The sequence below is a fragment of the Armigeres subalbatus genome, chromosome 1 (assembly GCF_024139115.2).
Source record: "Armigeres subalbatus isolate Guangzhou_Male chromosome 1, GZ_Asu_2, whole genome shotgun sequence".
NCBI classification, from domain to species: Eukaryota; Metazoa; Arthropoda; class Insecta; order Diptera; family Culicidae; genus Armigeres; species Armigeres subalbatus.
Genome location: NC_085139.1, coordinates 175,134,350 through 175,146,726, shown reverse-complemented (window position 1 = coordinate 175,146,726; position 12,377 = coordinate 175,134,350). Strand labels below are relative to the sequence as shown.

The following is a 12,377-nucleotide window of genomic DNA, read 5'->3' as shown; positions in this document are numbered from 1 at the left end:
GGAGGGAAGACATATTTTTAAAATATTTGTATTGGTCTTATGAAGGAAAATTTTCCATAAAGAAATCAAAATATTCCATTAAAAAAAATGCAATATTTCCAATAATAAACCAATATTAGCAATAAACAAAAAAATGAAAAATTTTCCACGAAAAATAAAAAAAGAGCATTAGAAAAATATATTTAAAAAAATCCGCAAAAAATTTATAAAATTTTCCATAAACGGTATACGCTTTAAAAGAAGGGGTCATCTATGAAAAAAAGTCTTAGATAAAACGCTTTTTTATGTTTTTCCAAGGAAACTTTCATATTTTTTATTGCATTTTTTTTAATTTTTTTTTTTATTTTTATTGTTTATAGTCCACAAAAGGAACAAAAATAATTATTTTGTGGAAAATTTTACAATTGTTTATTGCTAATATTGATTTGAAAATTTTGTACTTATTGCAATGGAATATTTTGATTTCTTTATGGAAAATTGAAAGTGCTAATATATTTCTGTTTGGTGGAAGTTTTTTTTTTTTGCTTTTTTTGGGTTTACATTACTTTTGGAAATTTTATATTTTTTATTTCTCATTCCACGATTTCTTTATTGGTAGTTTGCTTATTTTTTATGATTTTTTTTTTGATTTATGGGGTAGATTCTTTTATAGTCCCCAACAATATCAAATTATGCAAGATTATTTTCGTCGACACATATAAAATTATCAAAAATATTGGTCTTAATTTTGACCGTTCTTATTGTTTCTTGGGTAGTTTCGGAACCAATTACTAAGAGACAGATGAAAAAAATCCCTGGTTATTCCACCTAGCGATGTTGGTGCCTTTCTCGTGCAAATGAAAAATAGTATTTTGGTCATAATTATCGATCAATTTTCAATAGGAAACAATGGGATAGGATTCTGTGTCTATTGCAACTTCTTCAAGCAAATGTTTGTTTCTCTGTTTCGATATAAGACGAACATATGCTCAGTGAGATGTGATCGGTAATCGGAACAGTTCAACTATGATAAATTTAAACTTCTTAGGCCAAAAATGCAAAAAAAAATGCCTTCTCGAACTAATTTTCATGCAAAGTTTCAAATACGATGCAAAAAGCAGGGACATAATCAATCGAGCTCAGCTACTGCACTGCTGATTGAAGTTTCAAAAAAGAGTTACAAAAGCATTGATCTCACTTAATTGGATAAGGATTGCGTTACACCTGGGGATGTCCATATACAAAATGCACAGGTTTTGGTTAGTTGTAGATACCCCCTCCTCGTGGACATTTGTTCACATAAATTTTCAAAAAATTGTTTAGGCCGTGAACATTTTCCATATCCCCCCTCCTCAACTGTTTACGTGGTATATGGATAGCCCCTTATTCAATGTTTGAGCGCAATGTCAGAAATATAGATTTTTTCTCAAAAATTAAATCTTATTATTTTATAATCTGCCACCTGATGCGTAATGTAAGTGTGGAAAGAGTATATGAGCAATCGAACTACCTTAGTTCCCCCGCTGATATCCTTCCCTTCCCCTTTATGCAAAAGCTTGGCTCTAGGATAGAACAGTGTGTTAAAACGGATTTGCGTCAACTATCCGACGTTTCGGTGTTTATTACACCTTCTTCAGGGATTTAGAGGCTTACAACAAAAAGCAGCCTCTAAATCCCTGAAGAAGGTGCGATAAACACCGAATCGTCGGATGGTTGACACAAAGCCCGTTTTAGCTTATCATAAAAACTGAAAGAGCCTAAAAAATACCGTCGTCAATTCACCTACATGAGCCTTCAATTTGACTATTCTAGCAGTAACTGCTAGAATTGGAAACGAACGAAAAGCTCGTTTCTAACATCAAGGCATCATCATTTCCTCCCCGTCCCCTACATTGAAATGCATTTTGACGTGGCAGGCACCAGTTTGACGAATATGTATTGTCTTCCTTTCTAGATCATGCTTGATTTGCACTTAAAATGTGCACATATTTTGATCATTCAGTACAGCGGCCTTTCCCCACATAATCATATGTTCCAGACATGTAACGCATTAGCGAACAATCTTGAAATTTCTTAAAACATGTTTCTTGTTTGGATGCTGTTGCTTTGTGCTCGTTCTTATTATTCCTAAATTGAACTGATACGATTGAAATCTTAAAACACATTCTTCCTTGAATTTTCTAGATAATTATTGTCCCTACCCTTGTAACGATATTATTTATTTTACAAAACAACCACTAATTTTACATTTCTATTGTACACACACCTACCATCTATTTAGTGTAATCACATATTTAATTATCAATCAATGTATTCACAGTTTGTCGCGGGAGCCGCATCGGTCTTGGCAATCGTAGCAACGTTGCTGGATTTTTCCGTGGCTAGAAGAAACATCACATCATCATCAACTCAGTACGCGCATTGATCCAGCATTCAAGAACACGGATCGTACCATTACTATTCGCTGATGCTTATTAAAGAAGAAGAAGAAGAAAAAGAAGAAAGGATGTCTCCTCAAACGTAGCAGCAATCGACAAGGTGCTTGAGTCCCAGTGTTGCACATTTTAAAATTGATTTTACCCGAATACCGATCGAACGGATTTACCCGCTAGGAATTACCAATCGTGCTGATTCGAACAACGATTTGCATGGAAGCTTAGTTACGATAGAAGACAATTCATATGGTATGATGCAACCCTATTTTTGTAGTTATAGTTTAGATTGTAAAGTTGAGATAGAGTTATTATTTAGGAAACCCGATGAAGTATATTTTCTTCCTTGCTGTTTTCATCCTGATTGGAGATCGTATTCGGCGACTACCCAAACTATTTTATTTTATTCGACCATTCATATTTATGTAATATAATGAAAAAAAGCTATATATTTTAATTTGGAAGCTTTCGAATCATTCTAAGAAATAATTTCGATTGTAGTTATGATGGATTCAATCAATAATGAGAAAATTGTAAATTTATCAGGGGGAATCAATTGCTACTGAAAGAAAACCACTGCCCTTCTAATGCTTCAGAAACCAATGTGGAAAATTGTGATTATTAGCTTTGAGAAAATCTACAGCAGAGTTTATGTTCATCCAATCATCACTGTGAAGTCAAATATATATAAATATAAAATCATAGCACTGAAGCTGTTTCCCTCATTTCAAACATATCCGAAAGACTCCGGGATATGGAAGGTAATGGTCATTTTATTACGTTCGATTTGCTATGATTACCTTCGCATCTCCATGCATTTGGGGGAAAAACTCCGAACAGCTCAATTAAGTCCTGATAGATAGGGTGCATGCAATTGATTGGGTTTCCACCCTTTGGCAAAATGCTTAAGTTGATGGTTTCCTGCAAAAAACGGTCGTACGAACGATTAATTAGTGATATTACTGACGCGTTTCGTTGTACGGCCACATGGGCCGACATGGGGACGATTACGGAGGAAATTGATTCAACTGGCCGTTTCCTGCTCGAATGAAATGAATCGTAACTTGGAACAATCTTTTGCGTATAAAATTTAAATGAAATTAAATGATAAAAAATAGTTAGTTAGAAAAAAGTACCTAATATTAGGTAGTTTTCACTCAAATCAGGGATTTAAAGTAGGAACCCAAAATTAGATAAATTTTACTTGAAGTTGAGTGAAATTTATTAATTTTGAATAGAAACTATTTATATATACTTCTTCTTATAGGCATTACATCCCCACACTGGGACAGAGCCTCCTTGCAGCTTAGTGTTCATTAAGCACTTCCACAGTTATTGACTGCGAGGTTTCTAAGCCAAGTTACCATTTTTGCATTCGTATATCATGAGATCATGAGGCTAACACGATGATACTTTTATGCCCAGGGAAGTCGAGAAAATTTTCAATCAGAAAATTGCCTAGACCGGCACCGGGAATCGAACCCAGCCACCCTCAGCATGGTCTTGCTTTGTAGCCGCGCGTCTTACCGCACGGCTAAGGAGGGCCCCTATATATATATATATATATATATATATATATATATATATATATATATATAAGTTATAATTTGGGACTACCGGATAGACTTTTTAGAAAGAGAGCAACTTTTAACTTCACAGTTCCACACTTGGGAAAAGACTAACTTTATTTATTTATTCCAAAAGTTACAAAGGCCTGACTTGGAAGAGGGATTGTGCCTAGCTAAGTTATTTATGTTATTTATGAAAAACAGATATCGTCGTCTGGTCCTCGTGGTCGACGTTTGTGCTGATGTGCCGAATGCGTAAGTGGGGCAATTGGTGCTATGTGGAAGTTGATGAGCCAGCGGGTTCTTGTGACTGCTTCAATGTTGCCAATTGCAGGGATAGTTGTTGTTGTTGTTGTTGTATATTCTTGATTTGATTTAATGATCCTTGGATAATGTCCGATGTTGATTGATGTTCAGGGTTGGAGGAAATCTGTTCGATAACTACTCCCCCCTCAGGTGAGGAACGTCCCGTTCCGTTTCTTGTATATTTGAAAATGATTGCAACGATGATAATTACGGTTGCTGTTCCGGTTATGGAAAATCCTCCAAAAAGGCTCCAAAACTTGAAGTTTAGTCCATTTTGTTTTAGATACACATGTTCTAGGTGACGGCGGTTTTGGATAGTGTTTTCATGAATTTTTCCAATGTCATATACCTCTTTTAATTTCCAATCGGTTTCGAGATTATAAAATGCGCTGTGTATGATCTCTGGTTCACTGATTTGTTCCTTGTTCGTGAAAGTATTGTTATTGATTTGAATCGTACAGTTTTCGAAGTGAATCAGTACGTTGCCTTCCAAACTACGATTATCTGGTCCGCAATCTGATTCTAGGTTTTGATTTCTAATGTTGGTTATCAGGAGGGTGTTATCATAAATGAGTTTGTAGCTTGTTTGATTGTTGAAAGTAACATTGCATCTTGGTTTCTTTCCGTTGATTAGAGGGTTGATATATTCATCATTAAGATCCTTGAGGTACGAAGATTTCTGGACGAAGTCCTTTGGATTCTGAGTTGTAAAGATGTGATTTCTGCTTTTTACTATGTATTCCGGATATTGGTTAATGATGTGATTTCCGTTGGTGATTGGATATAATTTGATAATTGATGCGGTGTTATTCTCTAGTAATGGCACGTGCATGAAGTATAGCAAGGTTCCTGGGCTAGTGGCAAATTTTGGTATGACGAACTGTAATGCCTCATCTGGTAAGTCTATGTTTACTCCTTGGTCATGTAGTAATCCTTTTATTGTGAGTATTTCCCGAATAGAAAGTATTTTGTTGCTGGTGATGGACATTTTCGACAACATGACCGCATCCTGGATGTCTTCGAGCATATTGTTTAAAATGTCAACGTTTAGGATTGAAGTTATTATTTCCACATCGTTCATAATCAAATCGTTTAGATTGGCTTGTGTTGTAATATCTTTGATGACATGGGTTAGTTGCTGTATCCGATCGTTGATATTCTGGTTTATCCTAAATTGTTGGTTATTTTGGTCTATTAAGTCATTCATGGTGGTGTTTATAGCTTGAAGATCAGAAGCATCTGGAGTACCGGCAATCCATTTCCATACGGTTCCGATAGAGTTCCATCTTCTCGATCGGCGATGTCCTTGTGGTTTCAGCTGATAAAGGTTAGCGTACAGCTTTTTGGTTTTGTATTTTAGAGTGCTTATTAATGGGTTAGTATTGACATTATTTTGATGAGACGATCTAACCAAAATTTCTGCTGCTTCTTCAATGGATGTAAGGTTTATAGGGTGGATTATTTTTATTGTACCTATTTGGATTTTACACGCACTTTCCTTTATGAGTAGTAATGGGTCGTTTTGTAAATTTCGTATTGCAAGTTTCTGGGCCTGACTTGACACGATCTTCCACATAAGCAATAAAATTATTTCGAGCTGTAAATTAACAATTGTAACAGGTTTTTAGTATGGTTAAAGGAGTCGTAAGAATGGTATTTATATAGTATGAGTTACTGAAGATTTAATTCTAGGTTTTCCTCTTCCGTTTTAATTTAGATTTATGAATTTTATATTTCTCCTGTCCACTAAAGTTTTCCTCCTATTTGTTTGCACGATTTGATTTTGAACTTTATTCTCCTTTTGTTCGCAATCCTTGGACTTTATTATAAATTTCATCTCCTGGTTGGAATACTGGATCGTCTTCCCTTTTCCTATTTTTGGAATCTAATGTTCTGGCCTGATTATACTCGAGTCTGGCAATTACATCATCATAAATTTCGTTCCTGTGTTCTAAGATCCGATCTAAATTTATTGGTCTTTCTTCGCCATCTCTTATCCCTGTAAATACCTCTATTGGTTTTATTTTTGTTACTCCATGAATGGTAGAATTGTAAAGAGTAGTCGCTAATCTGTAGATTTCTTTATTAGAGAGATCGTTATACTTTTCCTTAATGCAGAGAAATATTTCAGAAAGGGTAGAATGAAAACGTTCCACTGTTCCGTTTATTTCACTATGATTAGATGGGGTAAAGTATGTTTCTACTTGGAGTCTCTGAAGGAGTCCTCTTACTTCGACAGAACGAAATGCAACTTCGTTGTCACAAACTATTAGTTTAGGGGTTCCATAAGTCGAAATCAATTTTACTAGGCCACGTTTGACATCTGGAATTGATCTAGACTTAATTGGGATGAGCATTGCAAATTTTGAAAACTTATCGACAGCAGATAAAAATAGGTTAGGTGATGATATAAAAATGTCTATGTGTAAAATGTCGAGCGGTTTCTTCGGGATTGGGGTTTCTGCAAGTTTAATTTTGTAAGGGTTCCTTTCATATTTATTTTGAAGACAGTTGTGGCATAGATTTATGAAGAGTTGAATTTTCTTACGCATGTTGGGAAAAAAGTAGCTTCGGATGATTTCGTCATGGTTCTCATCGGCTCCTCTATGCGCCCTCTCGTGCGTTTCTTCGATCAAAAGGTGTTGGTCTTTTGGTCTTCCCTTTTTTACGTCCTGTAATAATTTTTGCGTTAGTTTTATTTTGAAACTTTTGTTACGGGAAAAATGTTTGCTGTAAGTTATCTGTAGTGTATTGATCCACCTCTCCGGGCAAAGTATTCCGTTGATCTTACTTGGGTGCATATATTCTCTCAGTATTCTCACCGCCACTGGTACTCCGAAGGTAGCCCTAGTGATAATACGTCGACTCATACCTGGAAAGATCTCTTCAATAACCTCTGAATTTGTATTACCAACTTTAATTAGGATCTGATTCTGGAAGTGATTAATCGGTTTCTCATTCATCTGAATAAGTCCCGCAGCATCCGAGTCTGCTGAATGGATTGTTTCGTCATCCGAGGAGCTTTCTTCCTCTTGATCATTTAAGTTCACATCATGTGTTATTCGAGACAAACCGTCAGCAACGACATTTTGCTTGCCTGGTCTGAACTGGATGTCATAATCGTATTCGCTTAGTCTTAACCTCCACCGTACTAAACGATCGTTTGCGGTTTTTAGGTTCAGCGCAAAAGTTAGCGGTTTGTGATCAGTATATAAGGTAAATTTACGACCAAATAGGTATGGTCTAAAATATTTACATGCCCAATCAATCGCTAGGAGTTCTTTTTCTATAGTAGAATAGTTCTCCTTCGTTTTTGTGAGTGTTCTGAATGCATAAGCGATTGGTTTATCGTGCCCAATAGGCCCTTGCGATAATACCGCACCTATTGCATAGTTGGAGGCATCCGTAGTAAGGATAAACCTCTTACTAAAATCAGGGTATTGCAGTATTTGGCTGCTACTCAATATGTGTTTACATCTTTCGAAGGCAGACACAAATTCCTTTGTGTCTTTGTCTTTTTTGTGAACTTGAATTTGATGGAACCCTGAAGCGAGATCTAGGGTTGTAAAATATTGACATCTTCCCAACTTATCAAGGATATCGTTTATGTTGGGAATAGGATAACGATCATCTGTAGTTTTCTGATTAAGCTTACGATAATCGACTACAAGACGCCATTTTCTTGTACCGGATGCATCAGCTTTCTTTGGTACAATCCATATTGGAGAATTCCAGGGGCTATTCGATGGTCGGATAATCCCTTGGTCTAACATCTTAGCAATTTGCCGCTGAACCTCTTCTCGGTGACAGAAGGGGTAGCGATAGTTTTTGGTATAGGCAGGCAGATCATCTCTGGTATTGATCTGATGTTTTATTGCATTTGAAAATGAAAGTTTCCCTTCATTGTCATGCATGACTTCTGGGAACTGTTTCAGGAGGTCAAGGAGTTTCTCTTCCTCTTCCGAATTCAGATGATCTACCTTGATTTTCTCCTTTACAGATGCTTTAGGAGGCATATTCTCTTTACTGGCTTTACCAGGTTCGGGAGAATATTGTTCAAAATTATAGAGCTCAGTAAATAAGGCCTCTCTGTCAATATTGACATCTACCTGTTTATTACTGAGATTTATTAGAGGAAATGTAGTTCGACCGTTTCTAGCACTATATACTCCGGAGGGTATAACTACATGTTCCGCGATTGAAATATCTTTTTCGATGAAGAAATCTTTGTTGTCAATTCTAACAGGAATTCTTTTACAAGAACTTCTTTTTCTTGAAACGTCAACTGTTCCTTAGTAGGATATTTTTTTTGAAGTGGTATCGTTATGTTATTCAAGGTAACAGTGTTAGATGCTGTGTCAATCACGGCGCCCATGGATCTGAGAGATTCAAATCCAATGAGTCCATCGAAAAAAATGTGAAATCGAAACAGGTAAAATTTTTGATTTGGCAGTCCTTTCACAAAATTAGTAAAAGGATTTAGGAAGGTGAATTGGTCAATTTTACAGGTCCCACTTAAATTATTGACACTTTGTGAAGGTCCGCTTTGGATATAAGTCTTCGGAACGATTTCCGGGACAATATAATTTTTATTAGCCCCTGTATCAATTAGGAACTTATAGCTTTTATTATTTTGTCTCGGTATCTCTAAGTATGGAAGAAAGTTGTTTGTTATTTGGTTTCCTGCGGATCTAACTCCGTACAAAAATTTAGTTCTTCTTGGGGTTCTTCTTCTACATCAAGGAGTGTGGCTAAACCATATCCTTGCTCTATTTCTGGTTCTGGGTATTGTTGGTATTCATGAACATTTTCGGCTGCTTGCGTTTCCGCAGGCATATCGTGACAGTTTATTTGTCCTGTTTTCTTATAGGGACAACCTGATTGTAGTTCTGTCGAACCGCTTGGCCTGAAGGGTCGGGTTTTATGTTTGGTAAAGCTTGAATTTGGGGTCTGTAATTCAAAATAGGATTTGTTTGATTTTGGTTTAGTCTGGCTTGAAATTGGGGCTGATAATTAAAATTCGAATTCTGTTGGTATGCCGGGTTGAATCCTGCGGGCACAAACCTTTGAAATGGCGGTCTGTACGCCATCTGTGGAGGTGCGTATAATTTATGTTGATATTTTTTTTTTTTTATCTTTCGTTTATTTGGAAGGCTCATTTGCCGTGAAGCGTTACGGAGCCGAAATCAAGTTTAACAATACATTTCTTGATTCTTATACATAGTGTTAGTTTTGGGGAACCGAAAGACTCGCGGTTTAGTCGAGGTTAGGGAATACAATAATACAGTAGGAAAGGAAAGGATTTTAGGGTGCTTAAGTAATTACTATGCTGATGTTCACAAAGTTGACATTCCTCGCATTTTACATCTGTAACAGGACAAACAAACTTTTTTGGGAGACAACGACGAGAGGAAGACATACGGAAGGGATTAACGACAGACATGGAAATGTACAACAAGAGGAAGACATTCGATATGGGGTACGACAGACAAGGGAATGGGCAGACAATGATTACAGTTTTACATCAGCAACTTTCAAAAATTGGTGGACCAGGGACATGTACTCGAGATCAAGGCCCGACAACACTTCCCTAATAGGCTTTGGTTGTTTTCCTCGGACCCGGAGATGTTCAGTTAGCGCAGATCTGGGGCCACGATGCTCCTCGCACGCCCACACGACATGATCGATGTCCTGATAATCCTCGCCGCAAACACAGAGATTTCCTTCCGAGAGCCCCACTCTGAAAAGATGTGCATTTAGAGTGTAGTGATTGGACATTAGACGACACATGGTTCGAATGAAGTCTCGTCCCATATTCAATTTTTGAACCATGGACGCTTCAACACCTGCGGGCGAATTGAATACAGCCATCTACCCAACTCCCATTTGTCCATTTCTGTTGCCAGCTGTTCAAGGTTTCCTGACGAACTAATGTGAAAAATTCATCGAAGGTGATTTTCCGATCGTAAATATCACCTTCCATAGCGCCCACCTTAGCCAAAGAGTCCGCTTTCTCATTTCCCGGGATCGAGCAATGAGAAGGGACCCAAGCCATGGTGATTGTGTAAGACCGTTGTGATAAGGCACTCAAAGCTTTCCGTATCCCATTTAGAAGATACGCTGAGTGCTTAACCGGTTTCATTGACCGAACAGCCTCCAAAGAACTTAGACTGTCGGTGAAGATGAAAAAGTGGTCAGGAGGTAGGGATCCGATTTGCTCGAGTGAATAGTGTATAGCTGCTAGCTCAGCAGTATACACGGAACAAGGCTCTTTGAGCTTAAAGTAGGCGCTATGAAAAACGTTGAAAACACCGAAACCAGTGGAGTCATCAATTTTTGACCCGTCTGTAAAAAAGCTTCTCTCCTCACTGGCGTGCCCGTATTTGCTTGCAAATAATGGAGGTATGACCTCCGCACACAGAAAGTCTGGTATTCCATGAACCTCCTGCTTCATGGACAGATCAAAAGTAACAGAGGAACTGTAAGAGTCTAAGAAGTTAGCACGATTGGTATCTACCGAGGAAGGGCTTACCTCCAGCGTTATGTACCAGTGGTAAATACTCATGAATCGAGATTGAGGGTTTTGTTCGAGCAGCTTCTCGAAGTTATCAATGACCAATGGATTGAGAACCTCACAGCGGATGAGGAACCGGAGCGATAATTCCGCGAAACGATCTGTTAGTGGCAGTACTCCCGCAAGTACTTCCAAGCTCATTGTATGTGTCGAATTCATACATCCTAACGCGATACGGAGACAGCGGTACTGAATCCTTTGAAGCTTCAGCATGTGTGTTTTAGCCGCGGACTGGAAGCAGAAACTACCGTATTCGAGGACCGACAAAATTGTTGTTCTATACAACGTCATAAGATCTTCGGGATGCGCTCCCCACCATGTTCCGGTTATTGATCGCATGAAGTTGATCCGTTTCTGGCATTTTTGTGTCAGATACACAATGTGCTTCCCGAAGGTACATTTCGAGTCGAACCAGACCCCGAGGTATTTAGAAGATATGCTATGAGTGATTGTCTTACCCATCAGTTGGAGCGATAACTTTGCCGGCTTATGTTTTTTTGAAAAGACAACCATCTCAGTTTTCTCCGGAGAGAATTCGATACCCAGCTTCGTAGCCCAAGTGGACAAATTGTCCAGAGTATCTTGCAACGGTCCTTGCAGATCAACCGATGTTGGCCCCGAAACGGATACAACACAATCATCTGCAAGCTGTCTCAACGAGCAATTTGGCATGAGACATTCATCAATGTCTCTGACGTAAAAATTGTAAAGAAGGGGGCTCAAACATGAGGCCCTGGGAGACCCATGTAGCTAATTCGTGAAGTTGCCGAGTCACCATGAGAAAAACTCATACGCTTCTTCGACAACAAATTGTACAAATAGTTGTTCAAAATTGGTGAAAGTCCACACTCGTGGAGTTTGTCAGATAAGACATCGACGCAAACTGAATCAAAAGCCCCTTAATGTCCAAAAACACTGAGCCCATTTGCTCTTTTTAGCGAAAGTAAGCTGAATTTCTGAAGAAAGCAACGCAAGACAGTCGTTCGTTCCCTTGCCCTGCGGAAACCAAATTGTGTATCGGACAAACAACAATTCGATTCAACCCATTAGTCTAGCCGGAAGAGAATCATCTTCTCCAACAACTTCCGAAGACATGGTAGCTTCGCAATGGTGCGATACGAATTATAATCCGATGCGGGTTTTCCGGGCTTCTGGATGGCTATCACCCTCACTTCCCTCCAATCATCCGGAACAATGTTGCACTCCAGTAACTGATTGAACAAGTTCAATAAGCGCCTCTTCGCGACGTCTGGAAGGTTTTTGAGCAAATTGAACCTGATTCTATCCATCCCTGGAGCGAAATTGTTACATGAAAGGAGAGCAAGTGAGAATTCAATCATCGAAAAGGGACGATCCATATCATCCCTGTCTGCAAAAGCATCACGTAGCTCTTGCCTCACCGGTACCGAATCCGGACAAACTTTCTTTGCGAAGTCAAGTATCCACCGCGACGAGCTTTCACAATCCTCGTTTACGGACGACGCGTTGCGCATTCTTCTCCCGACGGTCCACAGAGTT

At 38.3% G+C, this 12,377-nt stretch overlaps 1 protein-coding gene across 16 annotated transcripts in view; it reads left to right on the top strand.

The window, feature by feature from the left end:
• LOC134205546 (tropomodulin-1) overlaps positions 1-3,115 on the top strand; it is a 210,870-nt gene extending 207,755 nt beyond the window's left edge. For all 16 annotated transcript variants that reach the window (XM_062680849.1, XM_062680856.1, XM_062680859.1 and 13 more), the window contains one exon: positions 2,300-3,115. Coding sequence is in view for 1 of the 16 variants with exons in the window: in XM_062680864.1 (XP_062536848.1) it covers positions 2,300-2,364 (65 nt within the window). In the remaining 15 variants the exon portion in view is untranslated. The remainder of the gene's footprint in view (positions 1-2,299) is intronic.
• The last annotated feature ends 9,262 nt before the right edge of the window (positions 3,116-12,377 follow it).